This window comes from Amphiprion ocellaris, chromosome 6 (genome assembly GCF_022539595.1).
Source record: "Amphiprion ocellaris isolate individual 3 ecotype Okinawa chromosome 6, ASM2253959v1, whole genome shotgun sequence".
NCBI classification, from domain to species: Eukaryota; Metazoa; Chordata; class Actinopteri; family Pomacentridae; genus Amphiprion; species Amphiprion ocellaris.
In genome coordinates, this window is record NC_072771.1 from 27,587,708 (window position 1) to 27,612,427 (window position 24,720).

Sequence of the window (24,720 nt, forward strand, 5' to 3'; positions counted from 1 at the left end):
TCAAACTTAAATCTGAACGGTAAGATCAATATCATTCGCACAATTGCTTTTCTCAATAGTCGATGCAGCATCAGTTTCATAATGATGTATAACATTTAATTTTCATGTACAGTATGTCTATTTAAAGTGCAATAATTCATTATCATGATGTATTACTTTACTACTTTAGAATTATTGCCAGCAAGCATGTCAAAGGTGGTGAGATACCAACAGTGAAAAGCTGGGATGCAACTTTTAGCTATGAAAAGTGAGGTGTTGTACATGATATGAAGACACAAAAATGAAAAGCCCTCAAAACTGCACCATATTTTGCTTTCATGTGTAACATAGAGAACGTGACTTATTAACTTCAAAAATCTTGTGACATTTTACTCTGACTGACACTGTACCAGCACTACTTACTCAGTCACACCAAAATCACCTTCATAATGACAATGATGGTGAAGGAAACAAGACCGTGTTGTTGTAGCTTTGATCTGTGGGAAAAAAAACAAAAACAAAATGAACATATATCATGAGGAGTTTCAAAGAAAGCTGGGATGAGATTTAGCGTTCGATATTCTTACCTTGTATCTAAATCTCTGCACCTTGTTATAAATAACAGATTCCAGGTGACTTAATTTGCTTCTGTAATTAATCCTGTAATGTGTCAAAGATTTAAGCAGGAAAAAACTCGATGCAAGGTGTTTTCTTTAGACTGTGGTAAGTACAGCGAGGTGACAAATAAAAAGTGAACCTTTGTCCCATGCAGTGAGCGGATCCGGTGGCTCTGTTAGACCGTGGGGGGGCATTTTGCTGCCATGAATCGTCTCCTCAGGGAAAGGTCACTGCAAATCAATAGGCTGTTCTGAGTGATCACCTTTATCCTGTGATGAAACATTTCTGTCCTGATGGTCTCCTCTGGCATGATGCCGCCTCCCTCCTTTGGGCACGAGAGGTCACTCAGTGGTTGGACGAGTGTGAAAATGATGTGACTCATATGCTGTGGCCTTCACAGTCACCAGCTTTTAACCATCTCTGAAGAGCGAGAGAGCGCTCTCCACCCCCCATCATCAAAAACATCAAACGAGGAATATTTTTTAGAAGTAGTCCACAGATTTAGAGAATCAATGCAAAAGCGCATTGAAGTTTCATCCACTTGAAGCCAAATGAAGGTCAAATTATTCTCTGCTAGCAGCTGAAGTATTGAGAGTTTCAGTCACATATATTTTTGTGCAATGGGGAATGAGGAAAGACTAGGCAATAATCCTTAATTTTTGCAATCCAAGTTTTATTTACAAATCTGGAATCTGAACTTTTGTCCATTTACAATGCTGATTCTCTAATCTCTCAAATTCCATCTTTAATATATGATAAAGTTCACCATGAGGTCCTCGTGTTCTTGCACTAAATCAGAAAGGTAAAGATTCGAGTTACAAAAAAACACATTTATTGTCTAGACATTTCAATCATTTTAGCTTCACTAGCATTAAGACCATTTAGTATTTCTCCTGATTAAATGTTTCTTTTCCATGTAAAAGATGTACAAAAACTGTTTGTTATTCCTAAAGCATGTCTTGTAAGAAAAGAAAAACATATATACATTTTTACAGACAAAAATATATTTAAAAAAACAAACTAAGCACAAGGTCATGAAATTGACAAGTTTTAAAATGGCTGAAACTGAATGAGTCTGTCCTGGTGCCAAAGTATGACTGCACCTTCTCTTTACTCCTCCATAAGACTATCTTGAAAAATAATTTAATCTTGCTTATACTCTTACAATAGTCTTCAAAAAGTGAAAATAAAGCATCGTGACAGCATTTTACTTTTCAAGGCGTCTTAGCTAATGTCCCACTTCAAGAATATAAGTTGAAACAAGTGACACTATATGGCAAAAAAGGATGTCATTTGTTTAGTAATTCAGTAATGTGTTGAGTTTTTTTTCTCTTGTTCACTTAGGATTTTCCATACATTCAAGAAAAGTAAATCATATGTTAAGATAATCTTAATTGGTTCTGGTTCAGGAAGCGTAATTAGCCGTCCATTTAATAAGACATCATGTGTTTCAAAGACCGACAAAGGCAGAGTTGGGATAAGCTTGAAACAGCAAAGACGTGCTGATTCCGTGAAGTGTTTTCAGGTCAATACGCTAATTGTGAGAATAAAGGGGATGACTCACTCCGAACCAATAACATGATCAGTGGATGACACACACTGCTGCTCAAGTATATGGCATAAGGGCTAAGAAATTAACAAAAGAAATCACAGTATGAAAGCTTATATTGTCTCGCTCTCCTCTCCTCTCCAATATCCTGAAGACTTCAGAATTTGTGCAGTCCAGCTATGGACTGTTTAAACAGCCGTATAAGGAAAGGGTGACTAATGGAATTTGACAATTCAATCTCTTTACTTCAGGTTTCGACTAATTGATCTTTTAACCTGGATCAGATGTAAGAGAGGAGGAAGTTTTTCAGGACAACCAGAGTTAAAGCTTCTTTAGCAGTATTTTTAATACGCTGATTTTGTAAGCTCTTTTTTCCCCACAAAACAGAGTATTTTAAATTATTTTCCATCCGAAATTGGTACGAATTAGAAAATCTACTGTGTCAGATGAGGCTCAAAAGAGCTCATCACAGAAGTAACAGCAGTATAATGTTAGACAAGTCAGTTACCATACCATTTGTGTATTTTAAGTAATTAAGTACAGCATGTAGGTGGACAGCTACCACTACAGCGCAGTTAGTGAGGATAGAACTTACTGTTAAGAAAGAAAAAGGTACTTTTCAGACTGTGTAGGCGTATCAGAACAGCAAGCTGAGGTTCTAAGGTCAAAGAGTCGTAGCTGAGAGATCAACAGGCTGTGAGCATTGTCTGAAACAGAATACAGACATATTCTGCATTCCCTGTCTAAAATGTTCACTTGCCTGTTCATCTATTGCTTCTTCTCCATCTCTTGAAAATTCTGTCCACCCTTTGCCCTTTCCATCAGCCATTTGTTTACATATTCACCCTTTGGGTCTGAAAGTTCTTTCTAGCGTCTCTGCCCACTGAGACTAGCATCATTATCTGATGCTCAGTACAGTGTCATCAGAAGAGCCGGTTCCAGTCCAAACACTCCAGAGTCCCCTTTGGTCATTTTCTGGTCCCTGTAACTGATTCCAGGTTGCTCCACAGCAAAAAGCAGTAGGGACCAACATCCAAATAGTTCCTCTACTTCCATTAATATCCAACTGCTCCACAAAGTTTCCAGCCGATAAGGAGTCATGTACACCGACACAACAGATGTGCACCATAAAATGTTTGTGTCCTCTCTGTGTATCTTCAGTAGAAATAACAGAAAAAACAATGCTTCGTTAAGGTCACTCTTGTTTGCCATTTCTGGGCCCACGTGAATAATTATAGAAGCATATTAGATGTGTGGGAATGAAGAAATGTCCTTGCATTCTTTCCATATTTTCAGTAGATGACCTCATAAACAGTGGCCTTCTTGTCCCCTGAACCAGTAACAATGTACTTGTCATCCACAGATATGTCACAGCTTAGCACCGAGGATGATTCTTTAGACTGAAGGGAAAGAAATAGATATAGAAAAAGAGAAAAACTCAGTCACCAGCAAAGAAGAATTTCTAAGAAAATCTAAATATGTCTTCCAGTGTTTTGCAATCATGCTCTTGGAACATAAAATTAAGCCTGATGTGCTCATTCCAATTAGTGTTGCAGAATGGCTAATAAGAAACAGTAGCTATCACATCATGTTTGTTACAGAGATGCTGATGCACCACGAGACAGAGCATGTGCAGATTCCAAGAACAGGCATGTTGAACTATGCAACCTCCATGTGTCATTAAAACTGCAAAGTAGAAAGTGATCTTTTTGAAAACAAAACTGGGACAGTTTTATAGTATCCAGTCTTTCCTTGCAAAGCAGTTTGGACAACTAAAGATGAAGCAGCAACACAAGTTAATATATTTAACAATAAATGTAGTGATCTATTGTGCTAACCTGGAATATGCTGGCTCCATAGGGTGTTCTCCATGCATTCAGTAAGTTGTCCTTTCCTGTGCTCACAAACCATTTACCTGAGTTGAAAAACACACACAAACACATACACAATAAGCAATCTCAGGGAAAAACAAAAATGTAAACAATAAAATCATCACCAAGAATTGGTTAGCAATAACAAAAACAAGAACAAAAAAGCCCCCACTAAGGTAGGGGCATCTTGACCTAACCACAACATCCACAGTTAGACTCCAAGCCATGATCTCTGGGTCATGTCATTCCCATTTGTATATATATTTATTCCTACTTGTTTTATTTATGTTACTTATCTCTAATTTCTTGTTTTTTTACTCAATTTCTTATGTCATTGTTGCACTGTCTGCTCTATGTGCTTTTTAATTGCCCCCTGAGGACAAATTAACTTTTCTGAATTTGAATTTCTTTTTTTCCTTGATTGGGTCTACCTCTAATTGGACTGATCTAATAAAGGCTAAATTCAATAAAAGACAGGACACTTTATTCACTAATTGCAAAAACTGACTGGCTCTAAGGTAGACTAAAAAATGAGGAGTAGAAAATGAATGAAGGAAGCACTAGATAGACCAAGATCAGGATGATGAGTTGCATACCACAGTAGGCAAACTGCAGAGAGAGTACACAGCTCTCATGTAGATGAAGCTGGTATTTGTCTGGCTTGGTGACATGAAGGACCTCAACATTGCTGCTCTCCATCCCAACAGCAAGCCATTCTCCTGTTGGACAGTATCCAAGAGAGAAGATCTGGATAGACAAGAAACAAAACTTTACTTGTACATTCACTGAGCATTTGAGCATGGCTAAAACTTACATCAGTTTTACTGGGCATACAACTTGTAATAAAGCTTTGAAATAAATGATTAATTACTGTACAGTTTTTCAAGGTTAGTTGATGAAATACTGTTGATATGTGAGCTTGTACCTGCGATGTAAAGTCATGCTGCTGCAGCTGCCGTCCCTCCCGCAGATCCCAGGAGCGGACAGTGTTATCCAGGCCTCCAGTCCACAGCTTGGTGCCGTCGTTGGAGATGTCAATACAGCTGGCTCCATCTGTGTGGCCCTGGAACTGCCTGCAGGATACACACATGCATTCTCAGTTAAATAAAGAAAGAAATGTTTAAACATAGACAGACAAGGCATTAGGCTTTCCAGGTGGGTATGTATCACAGGCTACCTGTGAAGATCATACAGTATTTCTCATCAGCAGAAATTCTTGTAGTAGTAATACTAAATATTCTGTGTCTTGATGCTACAATTTGTAGTCATACATGTTACATGTAAAATTTAGAGCTGAAACTGCAAATCAAAGAAGGCTGATACTGCTGCCCACAGGAGGTTAGGGAAGCCAGACAGTGATTGTAGATGCCCTCGAAATTCACAAGGCAAATATTTACATGTACCAATCTTCTGCAAAGAAGCACTGACAATGAGCAAAATTCATTCAATTAACTTAATTAATTAAGCACTCAATTAACTCTTACCTAACAAGTGTCTGGTTGTGTAAATCCCAGACTGCAATGTTTCCATCACTGCAGCAAGAGAAGCAGACCTTGGAATCCGGGCTGATGGCCAGAGCATAGCAAGCTGGTGCTGATGATGTTAACTCTGCTTTAATCCTAGGTGTAGGTGTGGCCAAATCCCAAATCGACAATGTGCTTGCTTCACCTCCCACAATAAGGGTCCGACCATCAGGGAGGAGACGACAGGAGCGGATGTAATTGTCTCGGTTCTGAAGTGGTAAAAAAAAACAAACAAACAAAAATATTTTTTTCATGAAGTTAATGCTGCACTGTATTTTCTATTGATACCATTTAGCTAAGTTTTCTGTGACGAAGAGCACACAAGTACCTTTCTGTTCCCTACAATCGTGTTCTATGACTGCAGAAATTCTGTTTTGAATTGTTTAAAAAAACAATGAAATAAATGTAGACCACTCTTACTTAGGCTAATACTTTACTATGTAATAATACTTAGGCTTTGTACTGTATAACCAACCCAACAAACCCTGGATCTCACTCACCAGACAGTCGAGCTGGGACACGGGGCTCTTGTTTCCTGGGTGACTAATGTCCCAGACCTTGACACAACCCTTTCCTCCTGTGTAAACGTGTCTGGTGGGGTTACTGATGGTAACAGCACACACAACCTCTCCATGGTTCAGTGTGTTGATCTGACGGGCATGGCGAGGGATTCCTGGGCCTACCAAAGCATCCGGGGGGAAAGGAACTGGCTGCATCTGTCCGTCAGCCGCAACGTGAAAGGAGTAGGCACTGATGACACAAAGAGGAAGGAGAGGAGATTAAATATGGAAGAAGAGAAGGAGGCCAGAGAACACAAAAAAAGTGGGTGATGAAGAAAGAGGTGGAAAGTAGAAAAAAAAAAGACGAGGAAATTTTTTTTTTCTACACACATGTAGCCACAAATACACTCACGGTTTGCCACCAGGGATTCCTGTCAGACTAGGAGGCATTCCAGGAACTCGCATGTGAGGATGAGGATCAAAACCAACCTTGAAGAGAGCACATGTATTTTATGAGCACAGTGCAAACACACACCCATGGGAATTGGAAAAATGCACTCAGGTCAATACTAACCTGTGGACAGAACACAAACACTCATGAGCACAAAGCAAACAGACACTCTCAAGAACACACACCCTCTGAATCTGAATGACAAGTATAAGAGATAGCAAACACACAGAGGCAGAGCTGTCAGTACTTGTGCTGCCCCCCACCCCAGTCCAACACACACATAGCCGGTAAGTACACAACCCGAGTTGCTATCAAGTGTTGCCCAGACACAGCTGTGAGTCTACTAAACCTATTTAAACAGTGTAATGAACACTGTGCAAATACAGCCAAGAGTGATGAGGTGATATAACGTAATGCACACTAGCATACCCACTGTATAAATACTATCACACAGTCGAGAGAAATACAGCTGTGCAATTATTGACACTTTACAAACTTTGCAATATCAAATATACAGTGGTTATGAAAAGTTTGCATCTTTCAGTATTTTAACACACTGAATTACAGTCAATGTAATTGATTTTTTTCAACACGGATATAAGATTTAATGTCAAGTAAAACTGTGAAAGTAGCACTAAATAAATAAAACACAGATTAACGGACTTGTTAAGAATTCACAATTATACACTTCATTAAGGAGTTGGATGGACATCACCTGTGTTATTTAAGGTGTGACAAGGGATTTTAGCTTCTGGAAGGTGCAATTGCTGCAACAAATGGCAAAAGCTGCACTATGAAAACAAAAGACTGTTCAATCTGCTGTTGAGTTACTGAAAAGTACGAATCAGGGGACGATAACAGAAACTCTGCAACACTGAATATTTCCTCAGAGTGGAATAAGGTCAGTAATAAAAAATGGAAAGAATATAGTAGAGATGAAAATCTGCCTGGAGCAGGTTTCAGGGTTTCATGGCTGAGTTGTGAGCAGTGCACATACAATAACTGTTGCCAGGATGCTTGAGGGAAAACAGCAAAGAGGAAGCCACAGTTGAAAAAAAATCATAAGAAGGCAGAAAAAGTAGAAGGCATGACTTGAAAATTCACTCTGTACTGTTCACTCACATTCACTATGCAACTTCACAAAGCTGGGGGGATCTTACAAAGAAGATTTGAAAATTTGAAGTATCCATGGAACAGAGCCATGACTGGAATTTCTGGCAAGGAACCTCTACAATAAATTTACTTTTTTTTTTTACTTTAACATTTCTGCTAATCATGGTCAAAAAATATAAGCATCTGCTTATGTTGATTTTGCAGAGGTTATCTTCACTTTAGGCATGCAACAGATGAGCATACACTAATGTGAAATGTCCCTTCAACAACAAATAAGACACCCTTTTCTACTCACCATAGGTGAACGGCCGTATGCAGCCACAGCGGCTGCAGCAGCAGCACTCATCTGAGGTGACATGTTGTGCAGTCCAGCAGCATAGGCTGCCGCACCAGCTGCTCCAGCTAGCTCCCCATTCATTCCTGCTGCATGGGGCAACATACCAAACGCACCTGGATATGGGCCTGGTACAGCCAGGGGAGTTCGCAAACCTGCAGCTGAGAAGAAGAGCGAATGGCGCATTAGAAGCTGAAGACAACAAAGAGAGAAGTCAGGTTCAAAATTCCTTAAATATCTAAGAAGGCAGACTTCGACGGTTTGATCACTACATTTAGTTGACATAACATGATTACCCTTGATTAGAATTCTTTCTTTGGCTACAATGCAAAGATAAGTTAAGCATAAGCAAACTAAACTCCAACAACCAGATTTGTCTTTCATATCAAGCAGATTCTGGGAACCTTTGCACGTGTGTGAGGATCTTCTAAGGTAAAGGTGTGTAATAAAACATTGGTGATTAAGTAACAGTTCCACTGACAGAGACAGAAGACAGAAGAAAATCCTACATTTATCTGTCATTCATCTAAAGGTCTTGACCCTTAATGGTGATGGTGAATCTTTGTGGCAAGTCAGAAAATGTAACTTCATTTTCAGCATTTTAAAATAATACATCTTTTCATGCCATTCATTTCTAAATGTTTATACTAGCTTACTTGGTGGATGTGGTATCTCCATGGACGGAGGTTTTGAGAGACTTGGCCGGATTCCTGGTGTGGAACTCGGACCAGGGGTGGAGTCACCTCTAGGTGTGGGTGTGCTTGATTTTAGCCCCGGTGTACCTGCTTTATCTCGCTGCCACATAGAGAGACACTTTATAAATGCATTCAACTACTACAATTTCACGCAAATGATCCATTTACCAAGTCTTTCTGACTAATGAAAATGCTACAACAAATGAAATAGTGGTTTCATTTCCATGCCTACCATTGCCATCTCTTTGGACTTAAGTGAGGAGGAGCTGGCTGATGATGCAGTAGAGGCTGGACTACAGGGATCTTTCTTGAGGAGACGTGCTTTATCTAAGCCGTTTTCTCTAGGGGAGGGAAGAGGTGTGCCACGAGGAGAGGCTGGGTCCTGGTGGATAAACAACAATTTGGTTAACTACATAACAGGAAAATTACTGGCATTTTCCTGGATATAAGAAAGCTGCAAGAAATTATGAATATAATGCAGATCATTTTAAAATGGCCCATTCCCCAGACATTGCAGTGATGTATGTAATTCTAATTTAAGCCTCGATCCCACATTATAGAACCACATTCATCACAACAATTAGAAAACAACAAAAAAAATATCAAAACATACTGACCTCATTCGAGACATCCACCACTAAATTATCATCACTTTTCTCCCCATCGCTGTCCTAAAGAAGCCAATCGATACGATAACCAGTCAGCACACCATTAACAACTGCATTTTCACCTGGTAATTTTCTTTAAAAGAACCTTGTCACAGATGCCCTTTGATAGGCTGAGAAAGTTAAACAAACACTAAAACTACATGTGCAAATAACACTGACACATTATAAATCCTTCTTGCTCACATTGGGAAAAAATGGGACACAGAAAGAAGAGCCATTTCTTACATAGTGGCTGGAGTCCTTGTCATCCACCTTGCGTTTCTTGGTGTCATTTGGGAAGTCAGGTCCATTGCGTCGCTTATCTGAGTTCCTAAGACTTTCTGGCAGCAATGAGTTACTCTGCAGATGGAAGCGAAGAGGAGGAGTAGAAGGGCAGAACACAGTGGGATAGGAGGAAAGAGATTAAAAGCAAAAGCACAGCAAAGTAAAAAAGATAAAGGACAGTTTAGAGGACAAAGAGAAAAAAAAGGATTTGAAAAGGTGAGACAATCTTGCTGTTTACAGTTCAGGTTTGTTGTGTGAGCATTTTGCATGAGCTCACTAAACCGTCTGATCCATCTCCCACTAATTACAAGAGCTATTCAGCAATGATGTAGAGCAGGTTAGAAAAACAGACTCTTACTTGCAAATAGGTTAATAGTTCACAGAAGCATGAATTAAGTAGCACTAACACTTAAACAGCAACCTCTTTTCTCACTTGACCAAAGCGAGTCACAGCCACACACAAACACATGCCTCTGAAGCTGATGATTACATTAAGTGGCTCTCAAAATCTATCAGTGCTCCCTCTCCTGGCTCTGACAAGCTGCACTGGCTGTGTGTGTGTGTGTGTGTGTGTGTGTGTGTGTGTGTGTGTGTGTGTGTGTGTGTGTGTGTGTGTGTGTGTGTGTGTGTGTGTGTGTGTGTGTGTGTGTGTGTGTGTGTGTGTGTCCATGTCTACTTGTGTTTGTGTGTGCACGATGTGTAATTGACTGTGAAAGCCCGTGTGTATCATCAAGTGTGTAACAGATTGTGAGTGTGTATGTGAGTGTGTATTACTTGCATAACACTCTTGTGTCCCCCTGTGTCCCAAGACTACACACACACAGACAGAGCTGCCTCCCCCCTCTGGCCTCCTGACCAACGAATCCTATTGTTAATGGATTAAAGCTTCATGTTGAGTCCATTATAGTCTCAGCCTGTCAATGAAATGTGCATCCAACATACACAAACACATGCGCATGCACACATCTAGCTAGGGAGCGAGCGCCTGGGCTTTGAGGGGGGAAAGGGTAAATGAAGGAGGAATAGCTAAGAGAGGAGGACGGGGAGGAGGAGCAGGGGGGTGAGAAAAAAGGAGAGAGGGAGGGGATGAGATTAGAGGACAGAGAAGATGGAGGGAGGGTGTGAGAGTGTGGAGAAGAAGAAAGGGTGACAAGAGACGAGGGAGGGAAGGAGAGGTGTGTGGGGGGGTGAAAAATCTGTATTCTGCCAAAGGCCCCTTCCTTCACACCCCCCTCTTCCTCCCACCTCCTCTCCACCCCTTTATTGAAAGGTTTTAGTGAGCTGAGCACAGAAGCACTGACCCGCAAAACATAAGCACCCCCCCCCCCGTTCGCTTTTAGCATGGTGTCTCACTCACACTCTCACACACACACACACACACACACACACACACACACACACACACACACACACACACACACACACACACACACACACACACACACACACACATAGAGGCTCAGTGTCATATGACTGCTGCTCCCTCACCCCTACCCTTTCCCAAGCCCTCCCCTCTCAGTGGTGGTGATATTAAACACAATGAGAGTCTTTAAGCGCGGGATCAGGGGCGGTGGGACGGGGGGAGGGAAGGGGGTAATCTGCTTACTGAGGTGTTAAATAGGCACAACAATGCAGGCTAGGCTAGAGAAACGTGCGTGTGCATGTGAGTCTCTGTGTATGTGGGTGTGTGTGTTTGTGTGTGCGCGCACACATGTGACCATGCTAAAAAGCTCATTTGGAGGAGAAAAGAAACCTAACAGTTCAGAATAGATCTAGGGCAGAACTAAAAAGGCAGGCCAAAGCTCTACCAAAGAGATCACCAAACACACATACACACACGCATGTGTGTGCGCGTGCACACACATACACTTTGAAACTGACAGTCAAAAATATACAACTCAAAGCTGAAAGCTATTTGGGTGCAGCGGTAAAAACTACAAGGTGCTTTTATGCATAATGACATGGTGAGATGAACTTTATTGATCCCTGAGGGGAAACTGGGTCACTGCAACAGCAAAGAATTGGATAACAAAGGCAAAACCTTTAAAATGAGAAAGAACAGACCTCAGCAACAGGTTAAGTCTACCTGGACTGCAGGTTTCAAGTTCTATGTCTTAGTTTTGATGTTAGTTAGGATAAATTCCTGCAACTATTCTTTTTTTTTTTTTTTTTTTTTTAAAAAACAATAAAATGCATGCAAGACGATTAAATGTTTGGCCCCAAAAGACCTTGTCCATAGCTACAAATCCCAACAGTAACATAAATATTGTAATGTACAGTGCATGCAGTTTACTTAGAGCAGACTATTCAAATTTGTTTTTTTCCTGAGTTTGAGTGGAGTTTACTGACTAACAGACTATCAATTCAGCTAACACAGGCTAATCTTATGCATACCGCATCTAAGAACATAGTCAAATTCCCCAACACCAAGATATATCTTAAAGACAAACAAAAAAATAAACTCAATGATTCAACAGAATAGTAAACATTGCCACAAGAGAAGGAAGTACTTACTGTGCCGGGCTCTCGCTCTGTTGCCATTAGAAATGCATACATGTGGTTGAGGTCACAGGGTTGGGTGTGAAACAGAGCAGAGAAAAGAAAAATAAGAAAGGAGTGAGAAATGTGCTCAAGAAAGGACCTATAACTAAAAATCCAATGTTTAGAAAGCAAACACACTCAAACAGCCCAAAATAATTGGGTCACCATTAGAAAAGGCACAAAATATCACAAAAAATATACAGTCTGAGCTGAATGACGTGATAATTTGCTGATTCAAAAACTTCAAGCCAACTTGACTAATACCTAACAATTCCACTGTATATTTCAAGCGGTGTCTCTGCTGAAAGGTGTCTCTCCTCACCTCTCAGGTGTTCAGGTCCTGCTGGGTGTGAGTCTGGTCCAGACAGGTGAGGCTTTTTGTCACCGCCATCCTTTCCCATCAGATGGGGAGGAACGGCACCAAGTGCTCCGGACAGAGCCAGGAGACCAGCTGAACCACCTAGCTGAGAGGGGTGGAGGCCAGCAGGGTGAGGAGTGAGGGGCACAGGGGCACCACCATGGTTATGGGATAGATGTTGCTGCTGTAAGACAGAGAGGAAAAGCAGAAAGAGAACTAAGGGGTTAGTTGAGAGGAAAAACAGGGATCATTCAGGGATTTGCCACTAAAATGGCTGCTGCTTTTTTTAATCATCCTCAGTGTGCACAATATGATTGGTAATGGTCCTACGGATGAGCACTTTAAACTTGGAAAGCACACGGATTCTTTTAGAGCTTGATGCTGGTCTGATTCAACACACATGATACAGTGTAAAATACTACAGTAATGGCAAACACTAAAAGATCGGATGTAGCGAAATTTGAGAGAATATAGTTGCCATAAATGTCACAACACCTGACCCCAAAAATTCAAAACTGTCAATGAATGAAACAGAGACACCAATAAGCAAAAATCAATAGTACTCTGTAACCTAATCAATAGAGACTTCTGGCCCTATTGAAGTCTTCAACAGATGGGACAGTTTCTTCAGTGTCTGGGGTTTACACCACCTCAACAAGCTGCTGCACTCTACAAGGTGGTGAACACATCTTCTCCTCCCCCCTCTGGGGTCAAACACTGAACAATACTGACAGCTGGGATCACAGCCCAAAGCCTGAGGATGTGGAGGGAAGAGAGGGGAGGAGAGGAGAGGGGAGGAAAAGGAGGAATGACGGAGAAGCGGGGTGGTGGTGATGGGGGGGAAGGCAAGAGCCCCAGCTGCTGCTTGCACTGTCAGGTCTTGTGAGGGAGTGAGGCGGCTGAGGGGCGAGGGGAGGAGAGAGGGAGAGAAGAGGGTCAGAGGGGGAGAGAGAGAGGGAGAGCGAGCTTGGCTGGCAGCCCCGCTCTCTCTTTCACACCAAATCAGGCGCTCGTCTGAGCGTGAAATGCCTTTGTGTTCCAAAACATCATTATTGCCTCCTCAGACAGTAGCCACGGGAATCCAAGCTCACTGATTCGCCGCAGGGAGGGGAGGAGGAAGGAGTGAGAGAACAGGGGAAGGGGGGCACAGGAGGCGACTCGGTAGGGGTGGAAGGAGTGCTGAAGGTCAAACCGACTTTTATCTCACCTAATTGACTAACCCACCCCCCTTTTCCCAAGCCCCTGCCTTCTTTTTTCCTCTCTATCCATCCTTTGCTCTCTGCGTCCTCCCCCGATGAATGAAAGCAAAACAACGAAATAGTCTTTTAGTCTTCGTGTCTGCCTGCAAGCACACACATACACGCTCAATTTCCAGAGTTGGCTCGCCTGCCAAACAATCAAACATAAACACACCCGCATGTCACACTTGATCACACTAACATGCATACACAGAGTCTAGATAAACAAGTCAGGCACACACACCCTCACTCAACCATCGCACCCCTGCCTGTTGTTTTATGGGGATAACAGAAATGCATGCTCTGCTACACACAGACGCACACACAAACAGATGCAAAAACACACACACATGGGTACACAAACAGGACCCCTGATGGGAGTAAATGGAGGGGAAGCATTGGTGGAGGCAAGGGGAGCCTGCTTGGTCATGGGATGTTAGTGTGAGCTGGTGTGTATGCATGTATTTGTGGGATATGTGTGTGTGTGTGTGTGTGTGTGTGTGTGTGTGTGTGTGTGTGTGTGTGTGTGTGTGTGTGTGTGTGTGTGTGTGTGTGTGTGTGTGTGTGTGTGTGTAGAAGTAGGGGCAACATGCTTCATTACACTCATTTAACTCACAAACGGGGTGAATGACAGGCTGGCGTGGGAGACGAGAGGAGATGGGAAGAGGGGAGTGTAAGGGCAACGCCGTGACCCCCCCTTTTACAAACACTAAAATCCTGCAATTAAGACTCAAACAGCAACTGCCAGATCTACCTCTCACCCCATCAGTCCACGCCAACTAACAAGCCCACCCCTCATCTAACCAAACTACTCTTTAAGCCCACTGCCCACTCTTTGCTAAACTAAAGCTACACAGACCCCCCCTCCCTTTATTTCCCACATTTCCCTTAAACTCCAACCCGTAGCCTGTCCGCCTGCCAGTCAAGACCCTATGGCTTCTATAAGACTGAGTCTTAACTATTCTTCAACCCCACACAAAAAGTTATCACCACCTACAGCTTGACTCTCTCCGTTGTTTTTGCTTTTATTGAACATTACTGCCAAACTGTAAGCAAGACCTTCTTCTCTCTCACTGTGCCAAACCATCTTCTGCTCATCGGTCATCTTAGGCTGACATCTTTTCACTGAACATCTCTCATCATCACTGAATCATATCCTCTATTCTCTACTTGCTCAATGTGAAAAAGATCAGTTCTATCAATCAATCAATCCATCCATTTCTATTTCCAGACCCATAGTTGATAAAAGAGAAACTATTTGTGTACTTGGCTTTAGTTTCTTTTATTTCCAAACAAATCTCTCTGATGTCCTATACACGATTGTACAATGAGACTATAGTGTGGGCTTGTGACGCTGAGTTTAGTTAGGTGATCAAGAAAGAAAAACAATTGCATTCCGTTTCTTGAAAAAACACGTGTGCCTTAGTACACGTGTGCACAGACTTGCATGTGCGAGCATACATATTTCAATTCATGCACTCACATAGAAGCTAAAGCCCATACCCATGGATATGCTACTTTAGCATTTCTTTACTTTGTTTGCTTGATTTTGTATTCTTATGGTAGCTTGTTTGCATATTTTTGTGGATTCATGACTATTGTAGTCGCTTATAACACATAGTAAGGTAAGATTTGTTCTATGAAGCCTTTAGGGATTGTATTTACTATCACCTGCATAGTTTCCATTTGTTATTGTGTTTCTATTGCTTTGTTTTACTGTGCCAAATAACATAAAAATATAAAGCTATTGGTATAAGTGTACAATTCAAAACAAATATACCACTGTTAAGCATTACTAGGGAGCCTGAAAGTTTCAGGTATAGGCGGGCAAAAAAGTATTTGCTCAAAGAATCCATTTGACCTACTTTGGTTTTGTGTTTGACTTATGTCTTTGTTTCTGCAATGTATTCATTACAGTATAAACAATATGATTTTTTTCTTCAAAGAACAGACAAGCCTGTGCTAACATGTATTTGTCCTCTTGTCAAGACAGCTGCTAACACCACTGATGTGTAGTTTTTAATATACTATTTTGTAGTTCACTTGGAGGACTCTGTTCCACATGTGCAGTAAATCTGCGTCTACACACTACTGCCGAGCACATGCACTATTGCCCTTGTAGCATCAACACAAATTTTGGGCTACAAGCAGACATCTGTGGAAAGGTCTGTGCTGACTCCTACAAACTCAGGAAGATGACGAACTATACGCCCACGGACTCTCATGTCTTCATGGATGCAGAAAATAAAACACTGGACTCTGCATATACACCACTGAATGCTCTGCAGATTTATAATGTTACAAGTATTTTGCCATACCCTGTGGAGGCTCTTTCACATCTAGCAACAGTAGCCATACTGACTATCAAAGCGGCACACAAAGAACAAGCACCCCTTTTCTTCTTTTCTGAAAAGTTAAACTTTCAGTATTACCACATACATTTTTGAAGAGTTTTCCATTTGTGTTTTTTGTGAAAATGGATATACATTTCTTGTGTAATAAATAGACAAACAGAGACAGTAAGTAAAGAGGAAGTAGAGGTATACACACTGTAGGTGGAAGACCTGGCAGTCCACGTACCCCGATGACAGCATTAAGTTCTGCCATGGTCACCTGTTTGGCTCGCTCCACAGCTTGAACCACCTGCTGCTGATGCTGTAAAAGCACACAGATACACATAATGTTGCTCAATAAAAAGCTGATTTATCAACAAAGCTAGTAGAGACAACTAGAGTGTATAAATGACATACAAATGCAGTCTGCAGCTCTAAGTCACACATACTTACCTCCTGTGAGAGGAAGGGAATGACTTGTGCACAGATGGTGTTTAGTCTTTTGGCAATCTCAGTCTGATGAAGGAAGAGACACACACAGATAGAAAGAGACTTAATTGTTGATAACATAATTGCATTCATTTAGAAAAGACAGCTGTTCAGTAGCACCAATAAAGTAATACAAGTGCACACACACACACCCGTTCACACACTGGAAACTGCTGCCAACAAATCCACACACACACTGAAAACCCCTACCAGACCATAACAACACTCATCCACTTCTTTTGACACACAAATCCAGTGTGTGCCATTTTCAGCATTACTAACACACGCACGTGCACGGACACACGCACACACACCGCACAATGAGATTTTCCTCTCTAATTATCACTGTGAGCTCAGGTTTCTCTCTTGCCTGTTTTATTTCTTTTGCTCTCTCTCTGTCCTCTATGTTCTCGTCCCTCTTCCCATCAGCACTTCAACATAATCTCATCAGCTACTAACTTCATTTGCTCTCCCCCGGTATCCATGCCAACACATCCGCCTGCCCCCTAAACCCCCGGAGGTGGCTACAATTGGCTGAAACCAGATACCCCCACAGTGGCATCAAATCAGATAAAGGGACTCATATTACATATCATCCAATCAAATTGATACGAAGACGTCCAGGGTGAGGAGGGAATTGGAGAAGCCATGAAATGTAGTAATGGCTCATCGGACACACACATTCCATATAAATAGATACATAGACACACATGCTAGATGTGAAAGCTTCAATAGGTTATGTATTGTTGTGTGATGCCTATGAAAAGTTGGGTAATTTACATTATCGTGTTAAAATTTTATGTGGACTTGTGGAAACTTGCCAAAACTCAGTCAACAGGGCCAAAACATAGTTATCAAGTCATCAAGCTAGTGGGAACCCACATCTGTGGGAGTGTAACTGACCAAAAATGTATTTCACTTGGTGGAGAAATAACTGATTATGTGGCAAGTTTCCCCTTTTTACAGTACTATCATACTGAAAAACTAAGTCAAAGAGACTGTTTAGGAATACATTGCTCTAGTTTGCTATCTACATAATTTCCTTAGTTTAGCATGTTAACAATTACCTACTAGCACTAAACAATACATCTGAGGGTGATGGGAATGATGAAGTCATTGGACAGTCATATGTCTGTATGGGTCATCAGACGACCACAACCAAAATTTTACCTCAGATTGTCCAGTAGTTGTTGAGACATTTTAGTCTGGACCAAAGTCCAGACGCTGACAGACATAGCCATCCCTAAATCGCGCCGCTGGCATGATGAATTATTTAATGGTTTTAATGGGTCTGACAATTCCTGAAAAGCTGAAGTGGAGACATCCACTTATCTTAAGCTGTAGCATACTTGCCCTCATTGGATCGCTCCATCATTGACCTACCAGCATGCCAAACAACCAACCCTGCCACAGTTCAGCCAATTAGGTACTTGGAAGTGCTAAATCGAGTACTAGCGTATTCATAGCAACTCTTGAACTAAACAAGTAACTGCTTCACCTATAACAGAACTTACAGTATAATCAAGAGTAAAAAAAGATCATTCATAGTAAGACTCAAATTACAAATGTCACTGTCCAGGACATTGTAAATAAGGTGGTTAAGTAAGTATGCTAAGCGAAGAGTGCAGCTTCATCCTAAATCGCCATTAAAAACGTTTAGTAACTGAATCTAAAAATAGCTGACTTGATCCAGAATCGAAGAGAACATGGGATCAAAAGTACCGAAAAGCCTTAAGAACAATATGACAGTAATGACATGCACTATAGGTGTAACTGTACATTTGTACATTATATCTGTTCTGTATTGCTTACATTTGCATGCAGCAGTGCTGTATATCTTAAATCATCTACATGTATAACAGGGATTTTTTATTATTTAAAAAGTTTAAAATGCTCATTTACACACCTGGGGAAACTGAGGAGAATAACAAATACATAATGTGAAGACCTATCCATGGATAACAAAAATAAAATCTATAATTGCAAATCTATTTTGCACAGTTCATTGTAGACCACTTAATTTGTATGTTGGGCTACACAACAGGCTGTAAGTGACACACAGTTGATTAGTGTAGCTGTATCTAATTATTTTGGCTTACCAGTCTGTGGACCATTTTTAGTATACATTTTGCCATTCTTCTCAGAGCAAATGTCACTGCTGTCTAGATGTATGTGCACCCGATGTACCAATTACTATAGCCTTTCTACAGTGAATTAGCCCTAGATGAGATGAAAAAACATTCATCCTGGCGAGTTCACGAGTTTCCTACATCTACTTTAACTCGGTGTCAAATTGGTCGACTTATTCCATGCCTAGAAAGCTTTAAATAAAGGGCTATTTCAAGCAGACTATACCTGCATACACATTCTCAGAATCCTGAATTGTAAGCCTATAATTAGCTTTGTATAAAGACTCACTGATTAGGCTGTCTGAGAATAGTCTGACCAAGTACAATTAGGCCAGTCCAGCAAATCTAAACTAAAAGAAAAAGGCAGAAAATTTGTGATGCCTACATGAGGTATCATTATAAACTGTGGCACAAGAAAACAAAATTAAAGTTTATTTTGGTTTTGTTTTGTTTTAAATGTAACTCGTGTCTGAATTTTTCTAACTTTTCAATCAGCTCTTGAACAGCAATACTGGAGAATTGCTATGGAGCACTAACCACATAATAACTCATAACAATGGGCACAGAAAAGTTGAGGATGCAGAGAGAAGATGCAAGCATACACACACAATGTGCTAACACAGAACAGGCTTCCCATTACACATATAATTGGAGCATTATTGCCACACTACACACACACACACACACCCCTGTACATCCCCAGCAGGAGGTGGGTTGTTAGTCTGTATCCCCCCTACCCCCCGCCCACTGAAGCTTGTTGCTCTGACAACTGCAGCCCCAAGCTAATGACCTCCCCTGGAGCTTTAGTGTGTGTTTATGTGTTTGTGGACAATAGAAAGAGATGCATCTCCCTCACAATGAAAGAACAGTAGCTTCACATGGACGTAAAGTGAAAGAGGAGCCAAGAGAAAAAAAGGAAAGTGGGGGTGTGGGTGCAGCAGAAGAAAGTGGAGATCCCATAACTGTTATTGGAGAGTGAGGAAGGCAGAAAGAAAAGGAGAGAACCTGGGGTATGAAAAGAGGAAACTAACGCAAGAGCAGAAAGAACACAGAAAAACACGATGGGGAAGGAGTGTGAGAGAGGCAGAGAAGCCTCCCCACTCTTCAGTGAAGCAGCCAAGCCAATCCACCTCCAATTTCCTCTGGTCTGACTGGTCGATAGCTGTGGTAATTACTGGTGAACGCTGTGAGCCTTGCACCAGTCCTATGGGGAAATGTGTGTTTGTGTGTAATGAGAGAGGTTGAGAGTTTTCCCTCCTCATCCATGTGACCACATTTAACAAAGTGAAATTGTTTGCTTTTCACTGTATCCATGTATGTATCTACTTTCTGTATTTGTGTGTACATTTTTGTGCATGAATTGTATTGAACTGTCTGTCCTCATGTGTTTGCATACATTACTTATGGGTACACAAAAGTATTCTTGGCTTTCTGCATTAGTTTGTACATTAAAATAGGTCCTTGTTATTCTATATTTCATGCTTGCAGCTGCCTTACTAAAGTGTGTTGAAGGGTTTTAACCTCCCAGCTTCTAAAAGGGGGAGCTCCACTGTATCTCCTCCGTCTGCCTCACTGTGATCGATTCCTCTGCCCTCCCCAGCCCTGCCCCTCTAATGTAATAAAGCAGGCCGCTCCCCTAGACAGCACCAATCAATCTACAGAGCCATTCATCCTGCCTCTGGGCTCAGCCGGCCGGCCCTAACTGGGGAAATGGAGACAGAGCCCCATCGATCACAAATAAACACACATCCACAGGCATACAGTAAAACACATACACAAAAAATAGCATTTGTGCACGCACACACACAAATGCATTTGTGCACATACACAAGGACACGTCAACAGGCACACACACCAAATACATCAAAATCCTGCCATGAGAGAGACGAGGGCAGAGAAAGAGAGAGTGAAAGAGAGACAAACAAGAAGATGCAGAGAGGAGACAAGAGGCAGACAGATAAGCAGCCATACCTGTTTGTGCATTTCAATGTTGAGGCCATACGACATCTCATAGTACTGAGGAGGACAGAAAGTCAGACAGTTAGACAAGTGAAAGGAATCCTGAACCTTTAAAATACAAAGCCTGAAGAACTAAAGAGAATATGTGCAACCTTTCAGATGAGAGTGTTTTATTAGAAAAAGCAGGCAGAGAGATCCTTTTTGAATGGAGTGTCACACAATGTCATTCTCACAGTGCAATTAAACTCCTTATAAAAGACACAGCCTTCAGAATGCTTTTTACTTGGACAAGAATGTCACTATAGAGTAGATAATCATGTTCACATACAACGCTGAAACAGCAATCCAATTCTTTCTTGTTGTCTGCTTCTGAGTCAGACTAAAAGCTTCAGATCAACACCTCACGCTTGCGTCACATAAAATGTCTTATAACTTTAAGGTTAAAGTTGAAAAAGTTGCTACTGTAACTTTCCCGTTGTGCAAATCTGGTTTCTTGTGTGACAAACACAACTCAGTACTTTTTGAAAAATCATGCAAGGATTTGGCATTTCAGGTATTTCACATTAGGAAGAGGAGATAAATGCAGAGTTGCAAAGTTGTCACAGGGTATAATCTGACACTCTCATCATCTCCTTTAGCATGTCTCAGTAAGGAAAGTCCAACAATGTAGATTTGCAGTTGTATTCATATTGCCTGTTCCCTTCTAGTATAATATCTTGATTTTACACTTGTCAGTCTTTGGGAAGATGACAGTTCACAGCCAGTTTCAAAACCCCTGCAGCTATCAGGACACAATATGTTCCTCAAGGACACTTCAGAAACCTAAATGCAAATGTGATGTGTGACATTGTCAGAATAATTAATGGAGTGCAAGGACCTCACCATGACATAGTGCCGCTGCATCTCAGTTTTTTCACTGGCCAACTTCTCACACTCCAGTTTGAGACTGAAAAACAAAACATTACACCATTTACAAGAGAAACTACACATTTTTCAAATTAAGCAAATGAAATCCATCTAAGAGTTGACCCTGAACAGTTGCTGACTCTCTCTTTTGTGTTAAACTTCCATGTCCATTTCTCACCAATTTAAGTACCTAGTAGCACAAAGAGAAACCCAACAATTAAGGGAGCACGTTTTTGAAAAGAATGAAAGCAAAATGTAAAAGATGATTCCTCCTGACAAATGATAAGCAGTGTCTGTTGGATGTATGATGTTAGCTTTAACTCTGCTCTTTGTATGTGTAAATCAGGATGTGAATCAGAAACAACACATCCTGCCTGTAGGTCAGTAGTTTTCACCTGTTGCAGCCCAACAACACAAATAAGTAAAAGTAGATACGCGTGGAGCAAAGACAAACACAACTGCGCACACACTTAGGCAGTCTTTTCCTAACACACAGTTACACACACAGGAGAAAATAAGGAGTGATTTATGAAACCCTGAGCCCACACGCCACCCTCTGGCTCTCACCCATTACCAGGACTCAGACCTACCGCAGTGTAAGCGCTAACATTGATGCCTGCTGCATATGTGTGCGCTTTTGTGTGTGCGTACATGAACCTAATCCAGGTTTATGGGTTAGTCTGAGGCTGGAGTTGGGGTTTTGTTCATTATGGTAAGCGGGATGACTGAGGTTTAGAGGGGATATGACAATGGGGGGGAGGAAATTTGGCTCATAAAGACAAGCAAAGACTTCCATGTGAATTGTGTGTTTGTGTTATCCACCTGTGGTACTGCGCCTGAAGAAACTGGAACTCCTCCTTGATGCGGTCCAGTGACTCTGGGATGGTGAACTTGAAGGGCTGGCCTGGAGCCTGGTGGGGCGTCTGACACACACGCACACACACACACACACACACACACACACACACACACACACACACACACACACAGTTTTGTCAACATCATAATGCCTCATTATGTGGCCTACAATATGCATCTGATCCTCTCCAGGCTCACATGTAATGTCAACAACTTTTAATTATTAGCTGTTATTAAACAAACAATATGATCAGCCCCACTGCTGCCCTGGGCAGATGTGGAGCCCAATTAGCAAGAAGAAACAGCTTGATGTTAACATGTAGGTAGGCTGGAGGCTGGTAAAACTAAGACAGCAGGAGGTTGGGTCAGACAAAGAGGTAATGTTATCTCCCGGGGTGTGAATACCCGGTTCCAGCCAGGTGAAGGACTACTAGTCTTACCGGGTGTCGCCCCTGGGGAAACATTGCTTTCTCCGGTAGGATGCAAACGTTTCCTTCTTAAAAGTGAGGCTCAAACGGGGGGAGGGGGGCACAGTGAGGATGATGTGGGAAGGTCCAGATCACGGAGATGAATCCATCCGCCGGTGTTATTAGGACCAACTGTCGTTCATTTCAAACAAAAACCGACCGACCTCCGCCGCTCCGTTTGGGTTCACCGACCGTTTAACGTGAATCCCTGCTTCCCTCCGCTGCTGTCTTCTCGGTCGTTGTCTCTCCTCCCGCTCCACCGGCAGTGCGACCGTAAATCAGCCGGAAAAACACGGGAAACGGCTCATTAGCCGGAGGCAGCCGAAGGGGGAGGAAGAAGGAGGCGGAGGAGCGCAAAAGAACCAGGTGAGAAGGGCTGGAGCCACCTCAGTCACTCCAGCGTTTGTTTGGTGATGTATTCCGAGTAACAGAGAGCCGACCGAAGAAACAAACATCAACAGACGGCCGCAAACTGCCGTCGGAGCATCAGAAACAAATCCACACAAGTTAATTGCAGTGAAGAGTTCCCACTTGACTCGCCGCGGTCGCTGGCCAGCGGTTGGACGGTCAACAAAAACAGAAATATTTACTTCCTCGTTGAGTTTGGATGCAGGGCCGCGTTCAAAATACCTTTCAAGAGTAGAAAAAAGAGGAAATATGTCGTTAGTTTTGATAACAACAACTCCCACGGCGGCGGGAACACGCTCCTCTGTCCAGCTCTGCCTTACCTCAATGGCAACTTTCTCACGCGGTTTCACGCTCCCCAGCTAACCGAAACTCTGGCCCCTCCCACAAAACTGCTTCCAGCCAATCAGAGCCGCCTCTCCACGTGGGGATAATGCTGTGCTTACTATATCGACCAATGAGCCTCCTGGAAACTTCCCCGAGTACGTTGACCCCGTTGAGCTACGTGGACTCTGGCCAATCGGCGCGTCGCAAGGAGCTGCCAGTTCGGAAGCGCGCAGGGCGGGCAGAGCAGTGGGTGAAGCCAAGTCTCACCTGTCAATCAAAGTAACGTGGGCCTCAAGTAGGAGAAGGGGGGTTAAGGATGAGCGCGTACACGCAAACACACACATGCACAAGCGTGAACGCGCGCACTCAGGCGGGCACCATCAGCCCTCACACAAACACAGACACAAACAGAAAAACACAAATACTGTTTTTCTTAGCTGCTGTGAGCCTTCCCAACAAGTGTCACAGCAAATCACCTCAAATCTCTCTCTCTTCCTCACTCTGTCTCTGTGAAATAATATTCAACAGGGGAATTTATTTAGTAGGACTTGAACTCACTTTATGTCCCACTTCTCTTAAAAAATCTAATGATGCTGCTCATCTGTTGCAGTTTATTGTTGTTCTTATCTGAAGGGTGAGCTGCAGAGACAGCTCAGGTAGCCTCATGTTTCCATCACTGGCACAGAAACTCAGGGACAAATCCAAAAGCCTCGGATATTGTGAGGTCCTCGCATCGGTTATGTCACTTCGTACATGTATCTTGCTCTGGTGTGAATAATATCTGCATCCAACCAACAGAAGCATGCCAGGGGAAATCCTGATTTGTGGTAATAAAGCTCACAGAATGGTGTGTTATTATACAGGCGCTCGAAGCCAGACAGAAACAGCAGGAACAGGTCAACAGTGCACATAGAAAAGTGAAAAAAAAGTAATGATAATGTGCTCAGTGTGAGCACAAATACAGATAGAAAGAGGCAAAGGGAACAATGAAAAGCTTGGATTGCAACATATTTCAAGCAGTATGGAGGTTTATAGGGAAAATGCATGGGTAGAAAGTAGGAAATACAAAGCAATAATAATCATTTTGTGAGTTAACAAAGAGGTATTTATCACAATAGTCTATCATCAGTAAACACAAGCAATGA

General features: G+C 42.0%; 1 protein-coding gene across 2 annotated transcripts; it reads right to left on the reverse strand.

Annotated features, from left to right (window-relative positions):
• Positions 1–1,249: 1,249 nt before the first annotated feature.
• LOC111576996 (transducin-like enhancer protein 1) lies at positions 1,250–23,577 on the reverse strand. Of its 2 annotated transcripts, none has more exons than XM_023283047.3 (20): positions 22,817–23,577; positions 22,341–22,441; positions 21,495–21,558; positions 20,625–20,669; positions 16,489–16,551; positions 16,283–16,357; positions 12,429–12,648; positions 12,080–12,096; positions 9,527–9,640; positions 9,251–9,304; positions 8,866–9,015; positions 8,595–8,733; positions 7,900–8,099; positions 6,453–6,529; positions 6,041–6,290; positions 5,502–5,749; positions 4,943–5,090; positions 4,614–4,764; positions 3,985–4,061; positions 1,250–3,546 (listed from the first exon to the last, which is right to left on the reverse strand). In XM_023283047.3, the coding sequence occupies exons 1-20, from the start codon at positions 22,838–22,840 to the stop codon at positions 3,439–3,441; spliced, it is 2,325 nt and encodes a 774-aa protein (XP_023138815.2). In that variant the 5' UTR covers positions 22,841–23,577; the 3' UTR covers positions 1,250–3,438. The 2 variants fall into 2 exon arrangements, with proteins under 2 accessions (XP_023138815.2, XP_023138807.2); XM_023283039.3 differs by having other exon boundaries at positions 16,253–16,357.
• Between the last annotated feature and the right edge of the window lie 1,143 nt (positions 23,578–24,720).

Bases quoted from the DNA above. Each gene is read 5' to 3' on its own strand.
- LOC111576996 (XM_023283039.3), bottom strand. From the start codon at position 22,840: ATGTTTCCCCAGGGGCGACACCCG. The intron at 9,305-9,526 runs GTAAGAAATGGC...TGGCTTCTTTAG, and splicing joins ACAAGGACTCCAGCCACTAT to GACAGCGATGGGGAGAAAAG. The intron at 6,291-6,452 runs GTGAGTGTATTT...TTGTGTCATCAG, and splicing joins GGAATCCCTGGTGGCAAACC to TGCCTACTCCTTTCACGTTG.